This window comes from Crocuta crocuta, unplaced genomic scaffold, assembly GCF_008692635.1.
Source record: "Crocuta crocuta isolate KB4526 unplaced genomic scaffold, BGI_CrCroc_1.0 scaffold322, whole genome shotgun sequence".
Classification (NCBI taxonomy): domain Eukaryota; kingdom Metazoa; phylum Chordata; class Mammalia; order Carnivora; family Hyaenidae; genus Crocuta; species Crocuta crocuta.
The window spans coordinates 4,422,901-4,446,549 of NW_027532592.1; the positions used below are offsets into that span (position 1 = coordinate 4,422,901).

Consider the following 23,649-nt stretch of genomic DNA (forward strand, 5'->3'; position numbering starts at 1 on the left):
TTTTCTGTATCTGGTCTTTAAAATAAACTAAAACAAAAAAAAAAAAACCACTATTATAAATAACCTACTTTTTAAAAAAAGTTATCTCTTTCCATTTGCTCAAGTCTTCCATTAGGAAAGGCAACACTTAGAGGCGCCTGGGAGGTTCAGTCGGTTGAGCATCAGACTTTGGCTCATGTCATGATCTCAGGTTCATGAGTTGGAGCCCCGTGTTGGCCTCTGTGCTGACAGCTCAGAGCCTACAGCCTGCTTTGGTTTCTCTGTCTCCCTCCCTCTCTGCCCCCNACGCTTAACCAACTGAGCCACCCAGGTGCCCCACATGTACACTTTCAAAAATAAATGAATAGGGGTGTGGGGGGGGCTCAGTGGGTTGAGCTTCTAGCTCTTGATTTTGGCTCAGGTCATGATCTCATGGTTCGTGAGCTCGAGCTCTACATTGGGCTATGCGCTGACAGTGTGTAGCCTACTTTGGATTCTCTTTCTTTCTCTCTGCCCCTCCCACCTGTTCTTTCTCTCTCAAAAATAAATATTAAAAATTAATAAAAATAAACATTTAAAAAGGTAACACTTCAAACTTTTACTACATACAGGTTATTTTAGTCAAGTGGGATAATCCATGTTTTCAGTAAAATTAAGAACATTCTCTTTCCAAAAGTTATACGCAAAGGACAAGATGAAGGAGAAATGACAACGGCATGCCAGCACCACACACTTCTCCCATTCATAGTTACCAGTGGCTGCAATGGCACTTATTAAGAAAACATGGTATTCACCCAATTTTCAAAATATTTCACCTTCTAACTGGGTTTAATTACTTTCCAAGAATTACTTTAGCAGCAAGAATGTAATGGAGTGATGAGTCTTGAGATCTACTGGAGAGATCACAGGCCATAGGCTGGTCACTTAAACTTTCTATCTTTTTAATAATTTGTGATTTTCTACTTCTCAGCAGATCATTCCTTCGGTCTTTTAAATTTTTTTTTTTAAATGTTTTATTTATTTCTAGGAGAGAGAGAGAGAGACAGCGTGAGCAGGGGAGGGTNGCTAGAACTCATGACCCTGATCAAGAGTCATATGCTCCACTGACCGAGCCAGCCAGGCACCCGACACTTAAACTCTTACTGGCTGTTTTTACAGCTTTCAAATATGCCACATGCTGAGTCCTACCTGAGCCTGAGATGATAAAAATAATAAAACTATTTTAAAAGTAGGATACAGACCAACTATAGTAAGTGATCACTATGTTTCTAGAACATGCAACTCACAATGTCATGCTATGTTTACTTTGTTTTCAGATTTTTATTTAAATTCTAGTTAACATACAGTTAATACTGGTTTCAGGAGTAGAATCCAGTCATGCTGGTATTTACACTAGCACAGCAGTAAATCATATACCATGGATACAATTTAAGTCTTTGGACTCTGTGAGGGAGAATTTCTATCTTGTTTAATCCACTGTTCAGCAAAGTTCCTAGCAGAAAACTGAACCTCCTGTGTCCTCATTTTTTCTCACTTTCCATCTTTTTGTTGTACTTGAGATCTACTTGACATTCCCTTCTACCCCTTTAATCAAACATTTTTGTTCATAGTTTAAAATTTTAAGTGCGTTTAAAATTTTCTGAAGATTTGTATGTGGCATGTGTTTGTATCTTTTTAAAATTTCTCTTAGAATATTAATCACAGTTTCAGAGGTGCCTGGGGGGCTCAGTCGGTTAACTGTCTGACTTTGGCTCAGGTTGTGAGTTCAAGCCCCGCATCAGGCTATATGCTGACAGCTTAGAGCTGGGAGCCTGCTTCAGATTCTGTGTCTCCCTCTCTCTTTGCCCCTCCTCCACTTGTGCTCTGTCTCTCTCTCTCTCTCAAAAATAAACATTAAAAAATATATTAGTCACAGTTTTTTTTTTTTTTTAATTTTTAAATGTTTTATTTATTTGTGAGAGAGAGAAAAAGAGAGAGAGAGACAGCAGAGCAGGGGAGGGTCAGAAAGAGAGAGAGACACAGAATCCGAAGCAGGTTCCAGGCTCTGAGCTAGCTGTCAGCACAGAGCCCAACGCGGGGCTCAAACCCATGAACTGTGAGATCATGACCTGAGCCAAAGTCAGACGCTTAACCGACTGAGCCACCCAGGCGCCCCTTAAGTTTTATATTCTTGTATGGTTTTCTCAAAGGTATTTTCCATCTGTTTGTTTTATTCTGTGTTTTGTATCAGCTTGGTGATTCTCTGCTTCCTGTTCCCATTTAAAAATGACTGGAGCACACAGAGAGCTCAGAGGAACCCNGGTCATGATCTCATGGTTAGTGGGATCGAGCTCCACGTCAGGCTCTGTGCTGACAGCTTAGAGCCTGGAGCCTGCTTTGGATTCTTTGTCTCCCTCTCTCTCTGCCCCTCCCTGCTTCAAGCTCTATCTCAAAAATAAATAAACTTAAGAAAAAAAGTTTTTTTTAAGTTTATTCATTTATTTTGAGAGAGAGAGCATGAACAGGGGAGGGGCAGAGAGAGAGAGGGAGAAAATCCCAAGCAGGCTCTGCACTGACAGTGTAAAGCCCGATACAGGGCTCGAACTCTCAAACTGTGAGATCATGACCTGAGCCAAAATCAAGAGTCAGACCTTAAATGACTGAGCCCCCCCGGGGACCCCTCTTCTATTTAAAGACTCAGGGACTGTTTACATTTATCTTGGGACAAGCACAGTAAAAGGAAGAATGCTCCCAAATAATACTGATTTTTAAGATGATCTTCATGTTAAAATCAATTATAAAAAAAGCCAAAAAACACAACATTCTGGAAACATTTGATAAATTTAAATTAAAGGCTATTTCTCAAAATAAGGGACCCGTGTTCTTAAAAAATATGAAGATCAAGACACACAAAGGAGGCACAGGGGCCTACTCCACATTAAGGAGGTTAAGACCACGCATGAATGGGCTGGGTTCTGTACTGAGAAAAAGCAGCAGGGAGGAGTATCACTGGATCAGGGATGAAATCTGAATGTGGGCTGTCTGGTAAGTGTTACCATATCAAAGTTATACTTCCTGATTTTTGATAACTGTATAGTAAGAAAACTGTGCTTTCTCAGGAAATACACAGAAATACTTAAGAGTAAAGGATTGCAATATCTCCACTATTTTCAAATGGTTTAGGAAAAAAATCCATGGATTTAATAGAGAGAATAAAAACAAACGGGACAAAAGGTAAGCAATTGCTGGATCTGGATAAGAGACACATGGGAGCTCCGTGTACAATTCAACGCAAGAAGTTACCAAAATGAAAAGAGATTTAAAAATGCAACCCCACCAGTACCCCTGCAGCCTCCCCGATCAAAACATTAAAAACAAATCAACAAAACCTAATACATAGATTTTAAGTTTGTTCAGGGAAATCTAGACTCCTGACCTCACATCATCATTTACACCGAAAATCCTGACTTTGGGGAACCAGTGTGTTTCAGCAGAAGTGTTTCCAGAGCCCCTAGTAATGCTTAAGAATAGGGACTTGTCCGTGTCTTTCTTCATCCTTCTATGTCCCAGAATGGTTAGCTGGCCTCTGTTCACTTGTATGCCTCAGTATGTGTGAACTGCCAACATGGACCATGAACTTACTGTAAGAAGCCACGTAAGAAGGCTTGAAAACCGTACACAGGGGTAAGCCCGATACCTGTAACCTCTCAGTTCTGAGAGAAGATGAACGGAGGCCCAACAGAGTGGTCAAGGTCGGCGGCTGTGGCCCTGGCGGACCTACAGTGGTCTCACGGGAACACAAGCACACACGTTTCTGCCCCGCATGTTGTACGCGCTGTTCGCCAGTGTGGTGGACCTATATACCATGCGGCCTGCGAAGCCAGAGATATGTACTACCTGGCCTTTTACAGAAAAAGTTTGCGGATCTCTCCCCAGAGAGGGAAGTGGCAAACTCTCAACGGGTGTGAAGTCTTTAGGCAGATTTTCTCCTAATGCCGTTACCAGTACTGTCCCCGTCCAGAGACACCGTTTTTCACCTTAACCCTTCTGTCAGACCTAGTTTTTCGCTCAATAGAAAGGCAATGACCTAGCTGTGTGGAGCTGAAGAGGGGACATGTAGACTTAAATCATTTTTACTTTATTTTTATATTTCTTTTAGAAAGAGAGAGCAAGAGTGCGAGTAGGGGAGGGGCAGAGGGAGAGAGAGAATCCCGAGTAGGCTCCACGTGGTCAGCACAGAGCCTGACTCAGGGCTCGATATGAGATCATGACCAACATCAAGAGTCAGATGCTTAACTGACTAAGCCCCCCAGGCGCCCCTAAATCATTTTTAAATACAGACTTGCAACCCAGCCTCCTGTGTCAGCTCCACTGTCAGGGGTGCCTGGAGCTTTCCAGCGGCCGGCTGTGCAGAGGCCGCGCCGCCTCCCAGCTCCCCACTGCCCGGCCAGGGTTTCACCTCCCCAGCTCTGCCAGGCCCCGCCACCACTTGTCCGTGTATTTTCCAGCTCCCAGACTTCTGTTGCTGCTGCTCTCCTGACCTCGCTTGCATGGGTCTTTTTTACCTTTTTAAAATTAGCTCCTTCCCTATCTGAGCAAGCTTTGGGAGGAGTCAGAGGTAAACATATATTTAGTTTGCCATCCTGAACCTACCATTTGATGTTAAGAGTAAATCTGCTCTTTCAGAGAATAATTTTAAAAATGCTTTTTTTCCCAACTGTTAGTGTAAAATCCTAAAGTTCTGATGTATATCAGGTGTTCTAATTTAAACTACAATCTTGATATGACCCAGATTCACTTAAGCAGCTCATGAAAGAGTAATCTGCAAATGAAATGCTTAGTATAGACCTGAATTCTAACAAAGTGCATATGCTCTATATAAACCATAGAAATGAGTTCCCTTACAAAGGGTGACAGCTCTGAACTTGTTTTTTTAATATTTAATTTATCAGAAAGCATGAGTGGGGGAGGGGCAGAGAGAGAGAGGGAGAGAGAGAATCTCAAGCAGGAGAAACTGAACCCACAAACTGTGAGATCATGACCTGAGCTGAAACCAAGAGTCAGATGCTGAACCGACTGAGTCACCCAGGCACTTTTAAAGAAACAAAGTAATCCGAGATGAGTTAAGTCTGCTAATAAAAACCAAACTCATTTTTGTTTCTGGTGGGGTTGTCTGTCAAGTTTCCAGGAGAAGTCAGGGTGAGTTTCTGCACGGACACAAGCACTATTAAGGAAAAATGGGAGACAGTGTGTTGTGCAGAACACAACCGGGATATCAGAAGGCTCAAGTGTAGCTTGTATTAAACCCTGCAAGCTCGCCAGGCCGCCGTTGTCTTCCCACCAGAACAGGAAGAGGCCTCGCATGGCCGTGACAGGAGGCACACAAGTCCATGAACGCCGGAGCGCTCCACGAATCCAAAGTGGTTCGCGAACGTAAGAGGAGGGCAATGGCCAGGGAGAGGGCCGGGCGGACAGATGTATCCCAGGGGAGGCGGGGCCCCGGGCGCCTTCACACCTGCTCTCCCACGGGGGGGCGCAGAAAGGGCATCTGGAGCAGGCCCCCTGGGCCTACAGCACCTGAAAACTGAGCACCGTCTCCACTGAGGCTGCCTCAGCTGTCGTTCGGGTGCAGAAACAGAGTCAAAGTCAACAAAAACTTGCACAAACCAGCAGAATTCAACTGGATCTGACCTTACTCGTTCAGATAGCGAAGATCAGTGTTACAATTCTGTGATCCTGATCACCCAGAACCAAGACTGGCGACTTCAGCAAAGGCCAGACACTAAGCAGCTTAGACTCTGCAGGCCATGTGCACTTGGCACAAACCACTCCACTCTGGTTGGTGACAACTGGTTGAATTGGTTTTGAGGTTATGAGAACTGCAAGATGTTTCTTAAATATTCATGTTCTTTTTTTAAAATTTTTTAAAAATGTGTTTTATTTATTTCTGAGAGAGAGAGACAGCATGAACAGGGGAGGGTCTGAGAGAGAGGGAGATACAGAATCTGAAACAGGCTCCAGGCTCTGAGCTCGCTGTCAGCACAGAGCCTCATGTGGGGCTCGAACCCACGAACCGTGAGATCATGACCTGAGCCAAAGTCGACGCTTAACTGACTGAGCCATCCAGGTGCCCCTTAAATATTCATGTTCTTAACAATGAGACATGCAATAAAAATCCGAAGGCCGCAGGGGACAACCAATACTAGTTCAACAGACATCCTGGAACACTTCAGTGTTGAGGCCTATAAAGCAGATCTGGACAAAACTCAGTGTAAGAATCAGAATCTGACATTTCTGACTGATAACCTTTTACAATTACTACTCCACAAAAGAATCTGTAGCTCGTAGGTAGAAAGTAAGATATACTGAAGAAGAATAATGGGGTGCCTGGATAGTTCAGTCGGTGAAGCATCTGACTCTTGAGTTTGGGCCAGGTCATCTCATGGTTTGTGAGATTGAGCCCCACATCAGGCTCTGTGCAGACAGCATGGAACCTGCTTGGGATTCTCTCTCTGCCACTCCCCCCACTTACTCAGTCTCTCAAAATAAACAAACATTGAAAAAAAAAAACACTATTTAAAATAAAATGATAAGAAACGATCTCTCCCATAAACACAGAAAATTGAAAATGAAGAAAGTATACAAAATATTGCCTGTGTTCATGATCTATGGAAATAACAAAAAGAGAACATTCAAATTTTACTGTGTATTGACTAGTTCCAACCATGGTAAGGGCATCTTTTGCTACTATCAGATAAGTAGCAAAATGACCTGTCATTCAACCTCCACGCCTTCCACACATGACAGACACAAACTGCACCTGAATGTACTCTTTTCTCCAGCAGCAAGACGCCACGCCGGAGTTTATACACACGCTGCTGTACACTGAAGTGCTTCTCCCTGGCAGCAGGAGTAGCATGTGGAGTGCTGTAGTCTCAACGAGCTTGGGGACGGTGAATGTGCCACAAGAGACCTATGTCTATGTTACACAGCTCTCTTCCTCCCCCTGCGTGTGCTGCTATCCATTGATCATTTATTCTTACCAAACCTGGAAGTTTCTGAGTTGTCTTCATGAAACATTTCTCAAATACAACCACATCAGCCTGTCCCTCCCACTCCCCCTCCCCGAAACTGTAACAGCTTCAAGACGGAACAACGGTCTTGTTCGCTGCTGTTCTTAACAAGGAGTACAAAGCTCACAGATGTGTTCTGCAGCACAAACTCTTTTTTTCCTTCATATTTATGGAAATAGCGCACTAACTGGAGTGGAGTATAAATTCCTAACAAGCTTTTCTAGAGAACAGCAGGGCTTCTGCTGTTTGCTTCCTAAAGTGAATCTTGAGCATGAACATCACATACGAGATGTACATATGTCAATTACAGTACTGAAGCTAAACAAATCCATTCACAGAAACTCAGTCCAGGGGCGCCTGGGTGGCTTAGTCGGTTAAGCGTCTGACTTTCGCTTAGGTCATGATCTCGCAGTTCATGGGTTCGAGGCCCGCGTCGGGCTTTGTGCGGACTGCCAGCTCAGAGCCTGGAGCCTGTTTCAGAGTCTGTCACTCCCTCTCTCTCTGACCCTCCCCTGTTCGCGCGCTCTCTCTGTCTCCTAGAAATAAAATAAATATTAAAAAAAATTAAAAAAAAAAAAGAAAGAGGCAGGAACAACTCAGACATTTCAACAATGGCTTTGTAATAATTTCAGCCTAAGCAGGGCGATCCGCTGTCCTACATAAGCAATCCTAGTTTACCTTTCCTGGGATGAAGCAACAGAGATTGGAATCCACATACTTCATGAAAGTCATATTTAACAGTGAGAGCCTTGTTTCAACAGCAGCAAGGATGTCTGCGTGGCGAGCTAATGAGTGGTTTCTTCTTTCTGACTCCCTCCTGTAATAAAGGAAAGCATCATGAAAGAAGTACTGTGGACTAAAATGTTAAGCAATGAAAATGCCTTGGGACACCAGAGGAGCTCAGTTGGTTGAGCAGCAGACTCGATTTCGGCTCAGCCTGACCCCACCCAAAATTATGGGATTGAGCCCTGCATTGGGCTCGGCGCTTAGGATTCTCTCAAGTTAAAAAAAAAAAAAAAAAAAAAAGCCTTACTGAAACAGTCTAACATTTACGTGTTAATTTAGATGTCTACAGTTGGGTCGTCATTTAACTGTAACGATCAATGAATTGCTATATCCAGAAATTCCTGCCAAGGACTAGTATGTACTGGTAAAATCTTGAAAAAAAATTTTAGTTTTTTTTATTTTGTGTTTTGGCTGTATCAAGCCCAATGGCCATTCAAATCAGAAAAATCAGGTAAATGAAAGAATTGCAAAGGGACACACAGACAAGCGACCTGTATGTTTTTACCTATAAAATCAGCTTGCTTAAACTTTTAAACAGTTTCACTGAGCAATAATTCACCTTTAATGTGTATAATTTAATGGTTTTTAGTATATTCACAGAGCTGTGCCCCCATCAACGTGATTTAATTTCTCCACATTCTTACACCACAAAAAGAGGTCCCGTAACTGTCATCAGTCACTCCTACTCCTCAGCCCTTGGCAACCACTGGTCTCCTTTCGGTCTCTCTGGATCCACCATTTCTGGACATTTTAGATATCTGGAGTGGTAGCGCCTACAGCACCTTGTATCTGTCTTCTTTCACACCACACAGTTCTCCAGGCTTGGGCGTGTGGTAGCAGCTACCCGGGGCTCCGTTCCTTTCTGTGGCCGACTATATTCTATCATAGAGACACACCACCATTTTGATTATCGAGTCATTAGCTGATGCCTTTTGGGTTGTTTCCGCTTTCTATTATGAATAACGCTGCACTGAATGCTCATGTACCAATTTTTTTGTGTGGCTACATTTCTATTTCTTTTAACTATATACCTAGGAATGAAACGGCTATGTCATGTGGTAATTCTATGTTTAGCCTTTTGAGCAATGAAGTGTTTTCTCAAGTGGCAGAACCACTGTATGATCCCACCACCAATTTAGGAAGGTCCCCGTTTGTCTACATCCTTCCCAAGATTTTTTTGTCTTTTTTGTTTCAACCTTCCCAGTGGATGTTTGTGGTACATCAGTGCTCTGCTGGGCAGACTGATGATGCTGGGGCCCCCAAATGTGCTTGCTGGCTGTCAGTTTGTCGTCTCTGGAGAAATATCTATTGTTGTTGTTGTTTTTAATTTCTGAGAGGGAGAGAGAGACAGCATGAGCAGGGGAGGATCAGAGAGAGAGGGAGACACAGAATCTGAAACAGGCTCCAAGTTCTGAGCTAGCTGTGAGCACAGAACCCGACGCGGGGCCCGAACCCACGAACCGTGAGATGATGACCTGAGGCAAAGTCAGATGCCCAACCAACTGAGCCACCCAGGCACTCCAAGAGGAATATCTATTATATCTGTTAAAGCCCTTTGCCCACGTTTAAACTGGGTAATTTGTCAGTGGATTAACTCCATTACATTTATTGTCGAGTTCTAAGAGCTCCTCACACAATCTGGATGCAAGTCTCTCATCAGATATATGAGCTGCAAATATTTTCTCCTCTTGTGTGGGTGTCTTTTCGCTTTCTTGATATTGTCCTTTGCAGGACAATTTTGATGAAGTCCAGACTTTTTCTTCTGTTATTTGTGCTTTTGGTGTCCTAGCAAAGAACCCCTGCCTAACCCAAGTTCATGGAGGTCAGGACTCTGTTTCCATCTAAGGGTTTATCATCCAGCGCTGATACCATACTTATATCCGTAATCTACTTGGAGTTCACTTTCAAAGACGGTGTGAGGAAGGGATCCAAGTTCATTCCTTTGCGCAGACACCCAGGTGTCCCAGCATCATCTGTGGAAAACATCATTCTTTCCCCACTGAGTGGTCTTGCGTTCTTGTTGAAATCAACTGACTTAACATATCAGAATCTATTTTCCATACTCTCAGTTCTGCTCCGTTGGTCTATATGTCTGTCTTTGTGTTGGCAACATACTGGTTCAATTACTGTGGCTTTACAGTCGGTTTTGATACTGGAGAGTGGTAGCACTCTACCACCTTTGTTCCTCCTTTGCAAGATTGTTTTGATTATTCGGAGTAAGAATCACAAGATGAATCTGTTATTTTCTGCAAAACAGTCAACTAGGACTTTGACAGGAATTGCACTGAATGTGCACATCAGCGTGGGAAGAACTGCCATCTGCATAGTATGAAGTCTTCCAGTCCGTGACCGTGACCAGTTAAGTCTCTTCAAATTTCCTTCACCAATGTCTTATGGTTTTCAGTGGACAAGTCTTCTTTGGTTATAGTCCTTACTATCTTCTTTTTCATAGTACTGTAAATGGAACTGTGTGTGTGTGTGTGTGTGTGTGTTTTTTTTTTAATGTTTATTTATTTTTGAGAGAAAGAGACAGAGTGCAAGTGCAGGAGGAGCAGTGAAGAGGAGACATAAAATTTGAAGCAGGCTCTAGGCTCTAGGCTCCAAGCTGTCAGCACAGAGCCCAACGCGGGGCTCAAACTCATGAACCACAAGATCATGACCTGAGCTGGAGTCAGGCGCTTAATCAACTGAGTCACCCAGGCCGTGCCTGGATTTGTCCTTTTTATAAAGTGAGCTCTAGCCCAATGTGGGGCTGGGACTCACAACCCTGAGACCAAAAGTCACATGTTCTACCAACTGAGCCCGCTGGGAGCTACTCCCCCTTTCCTGAGTCTAGCTGACACACAATGCTATGTTAGTTTCAGGCACACAACTTAGTGATTCTACATCTCTGTACCTATGTCATGCTCACCACAAGTGGAACTGCCGCCTGTCACCACACAGCGCTGTGACAGTACCCTTGACTAGAGTCCCTATGCTGTACTTTTCATCCCCACGACTTACTCATTCCATAACTGGAAGCCTATAGCTCCCACTCCCGTTCATCCACTCTGCCCATCTCTGCACCTGGAATGGTCTTAATTTGTTTTTTGGGTCATTTATTGCTATTATATACAATTATACAACATTTTGTGTATCAATCTTGCATCTTACAGCCCTGCTGAACGTGCTCATTAGCTCTATTAGTGGATTCCTTATATACGACTACATACGTGTCAGTTCATATCATCTATGAACAGAGAACATCAATCCTTCCTTTCTAATCTGGATGCCTTTTATTTCATCTTCTTGCCTAACAGCCCTGGCTACAACCTCTAATAAAATGCTAAACAGAAATGGTGGACAAAGCACAGTCAAAATCACTTACTGTGATCTGGGTGACCTTTCCCTACAAAAACTTGGAAACCGTTTAACATGTGAACTTAACCCAGATTAAAAAACAAAAAACCCAAAATAAACAGGGGTGCCTGTCTAGGACTCCTGATGACAGGGCTGATGACAGGGTCATGCGTTTGAGCCCTATGTTGGGCACAGAGATTACTTAAAAAAAAAAAAAAAATCAAAAAAAATACACAACCAAGAAACAAAGTCACCATTTGTAACTTACTGCCATCATTAGCTGCAACGTACCTTGGAAGCTGTGCTTTAACTTGTTTCTGGCATAGATTGTGGTATCTCTCCACCTTTAGAAATCCCTGATTCAACATTCTCTGGCAGACCAAGTCCATTCTTTTACAAACCTATGGACAGGAAGGAAGAGAAAGAATTTTTAAGAGTAAAAATCAAATAAAAAACATTAACTTAGACTCCTGTTAGCTGGAAGTTCTCTGTGCTAGTATTGCCCCCTACTTTGCCACCTAAATCTTTGAGTCAGTATATACAGGTGAATGCCTCAGAGTTTCTAACTCGTGCAACATTACGTTAAGAAATTAATATTAGCATAACAAGGAATATGTCACCTTTACGTATTTGTTGAGTGTTCTGAATGTATCCCCACTACTGTGGTCAGAAACTATAGTCATGAAGATCAGTAAAACAACGTATTCAAAGGTTTTTAAACTTTTTTTAAAGTTTGTTTTTAGAGAGGGAGAGAGAGCACAAGCGGAGGAGGGGCAGAGAGGGAGACACAGCATCCAAAGCAGGCTCCAAGCTCCGAACTGTCAGCACAGAGCCCTATGCGAGGCTCGAACCCACAGCAGTGAGATCATGACCTGAGCCAAAGCTGGATGCTCAACTGACTGAGCCCCCCAGGCGCCCCTCAAAAGGTTTTTCATAGTTTAAAAAAAGAAAATTCTCCTTTAGCTAAAAATGTGTATTCAAACTTTAAGTCTAACTTCTCATAAACTTAATATGATCTATAACCAGAATGAGAATTCTTATTTATTTCTACCAATCAGGGTCAACTACAGAGTTATTCTCTACTAGACTATCATATTCTCCATGACATATTTTAACATATGTAGCAGAATCTTGACTATTTTGAATCTTTGAAGAATACTGTGCTTTTATACAGGAAAAGCGCTGAATCATAGTCAGAACATCTAAACTGGAGCCTAACTTCTACATACTCTTAAGCAAGTCAGCTACCCTTTGGAAGCCTGAGGCAGCCATCTGTAAAATGTGGGTAGTATATAACTCACAGGGATAATCATTAGGATTAAAGGAAACAATAGGGCTAAAATCACTTGGTAAACTCTGGAGTACTATGTGAAGATTCCATTAAGTAAACTTTGTTGAACTTAGTACTAATTTGAAAACTTTGTTCATACTTGCTAGATTTCTGAGACATCTCGGCACCTTTGTTATCTTAACAAAACCTGCTACACAAAATCTGTTTCTTCTTAGATCCCTGAGATCAGCTTCATCAACTTGACCACTAACTCTCACTGAATAGGTGTGGATGTTGAAAGTGCACGACCCTGAGATAAATCTATATATCAAGGCCAAGTCAAGCAGGTGGGCTTGTCATGTGCTTCTTTCCATCTCTCATGGTGCCCAAGCACAAACGCTTGCCAAACACTTGTTGAAACGGAAATGTTGATGAGATCCCTGGTGCCTGCTTTCCCCTGAGAACTCAGACACACAAATTCTGTCAACCTGGACAATGAAGGCTTTACTGCTCTAGTACTAAATACTATGTGCTTCCTAACTCACAACACCCAGATGAAAGGCATTAAGAAAAACACTGCTTTTCAATTTGAAAATAAGAACAGCAAATTTTAAGTTCTAAGACTAATTCTTAATAAATGGTATTTTAAAATATTCAAATATTTCCTTCCTCCCCTCTTTCCTTCCTTCTTTTTTGAGAGAGAGAGAGAACAAGTGAGTGACGGGCACAGAGATAAGGAATAAGAGAGAAGTGGGGCTCATGCTCACCTAATGCGGGGCTAGAGCTCACAAACCATGAGATCATGACCTGAGGTAAAGTCTGATGCTTTACCCACGGAGTCACCCAGGCACCCCAGTGGGATCTATTTCTAACTAAAAGAAACCAATTACCAACATATGTTCAATGCCTATTAAAAATTAATACAAACAATATGTATCAACATAACTTTTTTTTTTTTTACATTTATATTTTGTAATCGCTACACCCAAAGTGGGGCTTGAACCCATAACCCCGGGATCAAGAGTCCTATTCTCCTCCGACTGAGCCAGCCAGGTGTCCCAACATAAATAACTTTTTTTTTTAAAAATATTTTTATTTATTTATAGGAGAGAGAGACAGCGTGAGCAGGGGAGGGTCAGAGAGAGAGGGAGATACAAACTCCGAAACAGGCTCCAGGCTCCGAGCTGGCAGTCAGCACAGAGCCCGACGCGGGGCTCGAACCCATGAACCGCGAGATCATGACCTAAGCGAAAGTCGGACGCTTAACCGACTAAGCCACCCAGGCGCCCCCTAACATAAATAACTTTTAAAGGAAAAATAACTCTTTTAAAACAAAGTATCTAGTGAGTTACATTTTTGCAAATCTCTTTGATATGTAGTTTTAGAGGAAGTGAAATGTCATATCTGTTTCTGCATTCAATCTACCAAGATATTGCCTTAGAAAATTCTAGAAAACATAATATACAAGGATACATTTCATGAGCTCTCAGTTTGCTGACATTATCACATGTCACAACAGCTACTGGAAAGCTCCACTGTCCACTTGTGAAAAAAAGGAGAGTGAAAAATGGCAATAACAGCTTAGTACTATAATGAAAATATTTTAGATCTTATGGACTCTCTGAAAGGGTTTTGGGAACTGCTTTGGGATCCCAGGACTAAACTTGAAGAACCAGTGCTCCAGTCCAGAATGACTACATCGTCATCACAAACACCAGTACCAAAACTGTGTGAGGAAGAAAGGAACTTTTCTTACATTATTGTGGGAGGGAAGAGTGCGTCTGTCTGATGAGCAGGCTAAATTCTCATCTTTCACGGTAGAAGGTCAACAGATAATATATCAAAATAATATCAGCCTAAAGAGCTGAAGGTGGCCCTTCTGGGGAATAAAAATTGACGGCTGTACAATTTTTTTTCCTGTTGCCAGAACCATTCAAGGTGAGGCACCTTCTAATACCATCTTGTAGGAAACACTTCTAGTGTTTGTGGACTTTTCCACAATCTCTTTGATAATTTCTGAGATGAAGTAATAGGAATAATTTTTTAGCAGCATTACAGAGAAAAAAGTTAAGGTCAACTATTACTATCCTAGTTTCCAAGGTACCGTCTAAATGATTTTCTCATACAAGCATTGTGCCGCACTGGATGTAGACATCTGCTAATAATTCAGAAGCCCAGCTAAGTGTCTGAGTACCGACCATTAACAAGAGTGTGAATAAACGACCAGAGAAGGCCAGTTGAGGACGATTTCACCTGAGAGAAGACTGGAATTAGCCACGCAACAAGGACAAAGGACCACTAAGGTAGAGGTGTGGCCTGCACGAAGGCAGAGTCTAGAGTGAATACGCCACTGAGCAAATACTGAGGACAGAGTGGATGTGCAGGCAAAGCTGAGCGAAGTAAAAATCTCCCATAGTTGGAGCAGATAAATCAGACAGTAATGAGAAAGAACTTTAAAAAGATGCCCATTTTTTGGAAAGATCTTGAATGGGGACAGTGGTCATTTTCTGTAAGGAACTATAATATTAGGACTAAAGATTTAGATCCAGAAATTTCACATGGGGAGAACTGAGATCCATGAAGATGAACCCCCAAACGAAGAAACAGAAAAAATAAAGGCTTGTAAACAGAGTCTCAACATTTCAAAAAGATGTTCATTTTATTTTTGTGAGAGAGCGAGCAATCATGAGCAGGGGAGGGGCAGAAAGAGAGAAGCGGACAGAGGATCTGAAGCAGGCACCGGGCTCTGCACTGACAGCAGAGATCCCAACGCAGGGCCTGAACTCACAAACTGTGAGATCATGACCTGAGCTGCCCAGGTGCCCCTCAAGGAACATTTATTGGTAAAAGCTGGTAAAAAGATGGGGCACCTGGGCTGCTCAATCAGTTGAGCAACTGACTCTTGGTTTCGGCTCAGGTAATGATTTCATGGTTTGTGAGTTCAAGCCCCACATACGGCTCCACGCTGAGTGTGAGGAGCCCACTTGGGATTCTCTCTCTCCCTCTCCCCTTCCTGTGTGTTCTCACTCTCTCAAAATAAATAAAATAAACTTAAAAAAAGAAAAGTTGGTAAAAAGAGAAAACAGGAGGTCACAAAGAGAAATTTGAATAGTACCACAAAAGCTGAAGTCAAAAATATTTTAAACATCAGTCAATACTGTAAGAGATCAGCATTTAACGTGGTATTCTTTCTTTCCTGGATGTTCAGTAAGTACTGATTGACCAACAGCACAGAAACAAAGACACAAATAGATCATCTATTTTCATTTAGAATTCAGAAAGAAGGTGGGGTGCCTGGGTGGCTCAGTTGGTTAAGCGTCCAACTTCGACTCAGATCATGATCTCACGGTTCATGGGTTCAAGCCCCGCATCGGGTTTTGTGCTGACAGCTCAAAGCTGACATCGGGTTTTGTGCTGAAAGCTGAAACAGAGCCTGTTTCAGATTCTGTGTCTCCCTTTCTCTCTGCCCCTCCCAGCCCATGCTCTGTCTCTCTCTGTCTCAAAAAAAAAAAAAAAAAAATTCAGAAAGAAGGAAAGTGGCCTCTGAAATGGCTGGGCCCTGAACAACACACATCTGAACTGCATGGGGCCACCTATGCATGTATTTTTCTCTTTTTTCCTGGATAAATTCAGTACAGTTCTGTAAATATATGTTCTCTTCCTTATGGTTTTTTGAAAATATTTAACTTTAAATCTGTAGTTTACTTTATTGTAAGAATATGGCATATAATATGTACAACACCCAGAACATGTGTTCAAGGACTGTTTATGTTACCAGTCAGCACTAAGCTATTAGTAGTTGAGTTTGGGGGAGTCAAAAGTTCTATATGGATTTTCAAATGCATAGCGGTTGGTGGCCCTAACCCTTGTGTTGTTCAAAGGTCAACTGTGTGCTAATTTTCCTGCAATAGCTGATAATGTATGCCAGCTGGCAATGCAAAATTATCTCACTTAAAATATATGGGGCGCCTGGGTGGCTTAGTCGGTTAAGCGTCTGACTTTCGCTTAGGTCATGATCTCGCGGTTCGTGGGTTCGGGCCCCGTGTCGGGCTCTGTGCTGACTGCCAGCTCAGAGCCTGGAGCCTGTTTCAGTCTGTGACTCCCTCTCTCTCTGACCCTCCCCTGCTCACGCTGTCTCTCTCTCTCTCTCCTAGAAATAAATAAAACATTAAAAAAAATATATATAGCTTTATATCTATGGGTATTTTAAGAATTACCCAAAGATAAAGGGAAGAGGTTTTATTTTCCTGGTTTATTAAAACAAAACAAAAATCCTAGCAATTTAGTCAAGACAGTAAGACAGTAAAATACGATTCTGAAATCTAACATACAAAGATGATGACTGTCAAAAACTACCATTACATTTATAGATTAGCCAAAACCTACACTATCAATATAAAAGGGAACTGATGGAGTATCAGCCTTTAATGGGGACATTTAGTTTGGGTCCCTCTCACTTGCTGTTCCGCTCTGAGAGAAGAGATATGGTTTTTCTTTATTAAGTACTTCAAGATTTAAAATGCCATGTTTATCTTTTTCGTTATTTTCTAACATAAGTAGTAATGAAAATTTTTCTTCCCTCCGTTTACAAATCTTTTTTGATACGTTGTGCCACCACGGTCCTTGATGACACAAGAAACTTATGCATAAATTTGTGAAACCCACAATTTCCCTGTTAAACCTAATCTTAATATCAAATCTTGGCTGATTCTAAGATGCTCATTTTCTCATATTTTAACATTTGACACTGGAATGGTCCTAGAATTATAACTCGCAGCATTTTTTCTTCAGATGTCTTAAATGCCTTCAAATATAAAATGGTGGACTTCTTCGATTTCATGATGTTGTAAAAACTTCAAGATGCTACTAATCTAATAAAAGCTCTTCCGGGGGGGAAAAAAAGCACTGCTACACAAATCTACATATAAGTTGATCAAGATGAATTCTGATTTAAAAAATGTTAAAATCTGAATCTATAGCTTAGAATCAAGGAAATACTGTAATGCAACCACATTTTTCATGTAATTATTTCATGGTCTACATTCTCAAATGAACAGAATACTTGATGTTTTTCTCCAATGAATCCAGAAGCTATTATCAAAGATTATGCTGCTTACTAATAACCCTCAAACTGAAAGGAACTTAAGACACCAGAACCTTCAGTGAGGACATGGAGACATTAAGAAATTATGTAATTTGTACAGAGTCCCCACAGCATTCAGTGGCAAAAGTAAAATTAAGATTTCAGGCTTCTAATTAGTGTCTTCTTAAATTTAGCAATCGGCAGCATAGAGATGGAAATAATCACCCTAATTACTCTCAACTGATTGCAGTCTCACTGGCACTCTGCAGCCGCAGGAGACTGTCAGCAGCGGACTCAAGGAGGACTTCCTGGGGCAACACGAGATCTCAAGGACATCAGTGGGTGTTCTCCCCACAGTGCTGGAGTTAGATGGCGCTAGACCAAATCTTTCTAGAATTCTTTCAAAGTTCAAAAACCAGAAAACAATGAGACAAATCTGCACTGTAGAACATTTTATAAGCCATCTGCCCTGATTCTTCAAAAAGCCAATGGCACAAAGAATGAAAAAGTAGGGACAATGTTCTAGATTAAAGAGACAAATGTTTTATTAGATTCAAAGCACTTATCCTCCACCAAAAAAAAAAAAAAGCTATAGGGACATTTTGGGGACAATTGATTAGAATGTAAAACATAATTTTAAATGCCTGGAAAGTGATAATACTGTGATTATAAAAAAAAATGTCATTTTATTTGAATTTTACTTTCAAATGGTTTAGTGAAATAAATAATCTGTGTGTAGGACACATACATCCTCGCACATTTAGAGAGAGAGAATGATCAGACAAGTGAAAGAGATAAAGCAAATGTAGCAAGAAATTAATGATGGGTGACAAAACACTAAAAACTGTGTTTCCATGGTATGGATTATCTAATATACAATACCACATACAGAGAGACACAGTTAATTATCTACTAGAATCACAACTTTAAAATTTTCTGGGTATCCTCTGTACATGTTCACTTGGAAGGAAAATATAAACTTAATTTTAGCCTGAGCAAAACAATTAGGAAGAAAAGCCTGTTCCCAGAATTTCTATAATCCTTCCTAAAAGCCGAATAGAAAAGTTTTTCTGGGGCGCCTGGGTGGCTCAGTCGGTTAAGCAATCAACTACTGACTTTGGCTCTGGTCACGATCTCAAGGTTCGTGGGATCGAGTCCCACGTTGGGTTCCGTGCAGACAGCGTGGACCCTGCTTGGGATTCTGTCTCTCTCTCTGCCCCTCTGCCGCTCACTCTGTCTCTTGCACTCCTGCAGATAGCTACTCTTATCAACTACATACTAGCTTCATGTCACCTTATTAACATTTGTTATTATTAGGAGTCTTTTTCACTCAAGCTTCTTAAAATGCTCTTAAATTAAAACATCATCTTATTGTGTCTGCTGGAGGCAAATACAAAGCAGCTCATGTTTCAGCTCTGCTATAACTTGCATAGAAAATATATTCCCCTCACATGACATTTACGTTCCCTTCATCAGTTGGAGCAGTGAAATGCTTTTAAGAGCTATTTCAGGGCCACCTGGGGGGCGCAGCTGGTTAAGTGTCTGACTCTTGCTTTTGGCTCAGGTCATGATCTCACAGTTTGTGAGGTAGAACTCTGCACTGAGCTCTCTGCTGACAGCTCTTTCTCTCTCCAAACAATAAACTTAAAAAAGAGAGAGAGAACTATTTCATTTATTCAACAAATACGGAGTACTGATATGGAATCATAGACTATGGAAGGCCATCAGGATTCCCAATGAAAGGGTGCATGGAGCCTAAATTCAGTGCCCAACCGGCCCTTCCGGAGACAATTCCAATACAACACGCACGAGTAACAGTGTTGGGGTAGGAACTCCGAGGAACAGGAGGGGGTCAAGTTCAGCGAAGAATCACGGAGGCTTTCCTGAGGTACTACCACTGACAGTGTACCCCAAAGGCAGGCAGGAGCTGCTGCGGACAGAAGAGGCTGCCTAGGAGACTAGGGGGCCTGGGAAACCCAACAGCTTGACGGTGCTGGTTTCAATCAAACTTCATCCAGACGCTGGAAGGAGGTGCATGGGAGAAACCTTTAGCAAAGGTGATCTTTTGCTCCTCATCTCAAACGTCACGAGACTGGATCACATGCACAAACCATGAAGCTAACACCTTCTCCCACCCCGGGAGAATGTGCACACCCCACGTGTTAGGCTGGAGTCCCTGTTAGGAAATAATGACGCGAGGAGGTCCTCAGAGCTGCTTCTTAAATCTGGCTGGTCTGTGACACGAGAAAGGGCGGAGGGGGAGCCTGACCACTGATGGAGGACATCTGACACTCCACACAATCCTCTCACTGCTCTAATTAGTCCCCCTGCTCCAACCACTTCATCACCCTGTATGTCATTTTTGATTCCGCTGGGAATGTCCTTTCACTGTTACTAACTGGATGAAAACTCATCTTGAGGAAGCCTCTCCTGAATCAGCTCAACACTTCTGTATTTATCATCTTTGTACTTGTTAACCTGCTAACTTGTAAGTAAGTGTGCTCAGGCGAGGTGCGTGCCTTCTGTCTTTGTGATCCGGCGGGCAGGCTTACTGACCGAACTCCTCTTTCAGGTTAGAATCTCCAGGAGTAATGAACTGTCCCCCACGTGTTATAATCATGTACTGTACTTAAGTAGCTGGTAATAAAAATAACCTAATGATGAAATGAGGGAGTGTACAAATCAGCAATATGGGGAATATATTCTCTAAGACCGCAACAAAGAGCAGTGACTCTCCACGTGTGCTCTAGGGACCCCTGGGATCCCTAAGATCCCTTTGAGAGTCTGAGAGGCCAAACTATTTTCCTAATACTTACACGTTATTTGCCACTTTTACTCTCATTCTTTCATAACATATAGTGGACTTTTTCAGAGGCACCAGGACACATAACATTTTTTTTGGCAGCGAATGGAGTATGTATTGTCTATTCCTGTGCTCCTGTGTATTCTAGAATTTCCTAAGATAAGCTCTTAGGGTTCTCAATAACTTGTAAGAGTGTAAAGATGTTCCCCCCCCAAATGTTACAGAACAACAGAGATGAGGAAAACAGCTGCCTATTAAAAACTAGAGTAATGGTTTCCCATTTTCCTTCATATTTTCTACCAATCAGCCTTCTCTACAATTTTATAACTACTATAACTACAATTTTCTAACATATTTGAACACAAGCTGCGAAAGGAACTACAAAAAGGTAACAGATTTAACTAGCCAGAGTGCTCTAGGACAACACCTTGGGATAAAAGTATGTATGCATTTGGTTACCTACAGAAAAATTTCCTTTTAGAGAATGAGCAAGCCTTCTAAATTTAACCTTCAGTCTTATTTACGACCTGAACCTCTAATAGGACCCCATTAAAGTTACAAGAGCTCCACTCAAACTGCACAGGAAAAAAACGCCCAGGATCTCTCTAAAACCTCTTTTCAAATGCCGGCCACACTCGCGTTTCAGCAAGTGAGAACACCGTGCTCACCAGAGCTCCACGCTCAAGCCTGGCTTTGACATGCTCCCTAACAAGGGGTAGGAACTCACCTCTTAACCTTTGCCACTTGTTTGACAAACTCTCAAACCTATCAAGAGGGCCTGGGTGACAGTCTAAAGCTGCATCAGCACAAATCTGTCTGATTTACTGGCAAAACAACTCAAAGTTCAAGTTTTGTCATCTCAAAAGTTTTGTTTGGCCAAATCATTTTAAATATGTTGGAAAAGTTAAACATTTAAAGAACTACTTCTGTGTAACCAGGATTTCCAGGCTCTGGGTACATTTTTGGAGCAATAGTCAATGGCGGGGGGAGACAAAAAACCAACAATTCAATAAGGCATTTGGACAATCCCTTGGAAATAACCGTATTGCAGAGTCAAATTTCAATTACTCATGGCCACAAGAAGCAAAGACTATCATCAACCAAACTGCACAAAGAATTGGAGAATGTTATTTTAGCAATTTCAATCTAGAGCAAATCTTTCAAAGAAAGCACAAGGCGTTATGTGTTTCTAATTTAGGTGCTAAAAAAGTTACAGCTGAGGTCTTAAGGAGGCACATAACCTGGGAAGGAGAAAAACCCCAAACACCTCAACATCAACCGCTGAGTAGCTGACATTTAGCTTTATGGAAACTAATTCTGTTCTTAATTAATATCACTCTCTTCCAAACACATCCAGCCTTGACTCCACTTAAAAAACAAAAAATGCAAAACACAAACCACACAAACACACTTAGAAATGAAAAGAGCTATGTAATTTATGCTCCAGATAGCAGCATCCATACTGAAGTTCCTTGATTTTTTGGCAAACAGTTCTTTAGGTATAAATGGCCACTTCGCTAGAAGAGGCCCGTCGGGCAACCACTGCACCTACCACGCAGTTTCTAGACTGACAATTTCATAAAGACCACAATTAAATTAATGCTGACATCTAGTGGCAAGAAAGCACATCTTTCTTTTATAATGCTACCTGAATTGTACCTTAGGACACCAAACCAATGACACTGAAACCAAAGACACTTCCAAATCCCCACAAATATTATCCACTTAATCTAAGAATCATCTATTAACCTTAAGTAAACTAAGGAATCTCATTACTAAACCAGAGGAAAAAATAACCCCTCTTTGAGACATAGAATTGGCTGGAGAACCTTTTGGGGTGTGGGTGGGAGGTGCTGGTGGTACAGGGGATGGTAAGGGATTCCTTATGAAAGTCCCTGAAAGGCTAGGATGGGTGACTGCTTTAGACTTAAGCGTGTGACTTAATATTTCACTGGAAGGAGATGTCATCTATCAATAAACTGGGATATATTCTAACTGTTCTGTAAGAAGCTAGTTTCGCCCCTTTGAAAATGTTTTAAATTTTTAAAAAAGTCAACAACTGACAAACCAACCCCCAGTTTTCCTCCACACCTACAGTAGTGTGAATACCCCAAGCTCTACAGAGCCATTGTCTGGCGAAAGGCTCCATCTCCAGACACCACGAAAGGACAGCAGGAAGCCTGATGAGACACCATGCTTCGCAAAAACCTGAAAGAATGCTGAAGATTCATGGTTTGGGAACTCAGGGACAATCCATTTTGAAATACCACTTTTCAGCGAAGAATTTTCCATCCCGCAGACCGGCCTGGTTCAACTGCCGGGTTGGCGAGAAACAACCCTGGTCATCGGTCAGAATCAAAATTAGACAATTTGTCTCTAAAAAGTCTGGGCCCCTTCCCGCAACGCAGTTACCGGGCCAACCCGGAGCTGCAGGTGTGAAGGTGGCACGTCGACGGGAAACTGCCGCGCACACCGCCTCCAGAAGTCCGTCTTTGTCCTCTCAGAAACCATCCCGAGCCCGGATTTCGCCTCGACACAGCCCGGTCTGCAATCCCTTCAAAATGTCCACCTTCTTCAGTCTCCTTCCCGCTTCGAGACAGACCCACCGACAGGAAGCACAACCTCTCCCCCAACTGAGCCATTCGTTAAGCCCTCGGCCAAAGCTCGGCGCGCTGCAGGGTCCCGACGGCACAAATCGCGGAACCTCCGCGGCCCGAGGGGGCGCCGCGTCCCCCAGAGCCGGCGGGCGGGGGGAACCGTAGTCACTACTTAGGAAACGGCCGGGAGACACGGGCGCTGCCCGCGGGTGGGAAGGGTCGGGGCGAGGCCCAGCTGGGCGCTCTCCGTCATCCNTCGGGGAGGCCTGTCCAGCAGGGAAACCTGGGGGCGCGTGAGAAGGGGACAGTGCGTGATCCCCGTGGACGAGTCGAACCTGGCACGGCCCGGCCGGGGGACTGGAAGGTGGGGCACAAAAGGCAGCGACCGGAGCCGCGGGGTCAGGACTTGGGCGCGACGGCGGGACGCCCAACTCCCGCCCCGCTTCCCGGGCCCGGGCTCCCCGGCCCCGCGGAAGGAAAGGGAGCGACCCAGCAGACCGGCGCCCGGACTCCGCGTCCTGGAGCCGGCTACGGCTTCCTCCCCGGGGGAGGGGCTCNACCAGGCGGAGCTGGCTAATTTCGTCGTAGGACATAAAGCTGAGGATGTTCTCGATGGCTACGATGGGCAGCGCCACCAGCGTGTTGTTTTGAGGCAGCTGGTCGGGAGCCAGCGCCGGGGCCGGGGGCGCCTGGGAACCCGGCTGCGGGGCCGGGGCCGGGGGCGGGGGCGGCAGTCGCTG

The 23,649-nt window shown here is 43.0% G+C and overlaps 1 protein-coding gene across 1 annotated transcript in view; it reads right to left on the reverse strand.

Moving 5' to 3' along the window:
* Positions 1–23,649, reverse strand: part of FBXO28 (F-box protein 28) — a 31,200-nt gene that overhangs the window by 7,476 nt on the left and 75 nt on the right. The window contains 3 exon segments of the mRNA XM_077779849.1: positions 7,710–7,848; positions 11,448–11,557; positions 23,470–23,649. The exon segment at positions 23,470–23,649 is cut by the window's right edge and continues 8 nt beyond it. Coding sequence (XP_077635975.1) covers positions 7,710–7,848; positions 11,448–11,557; positions 23,470–23,649 — 429 coding nt within the window.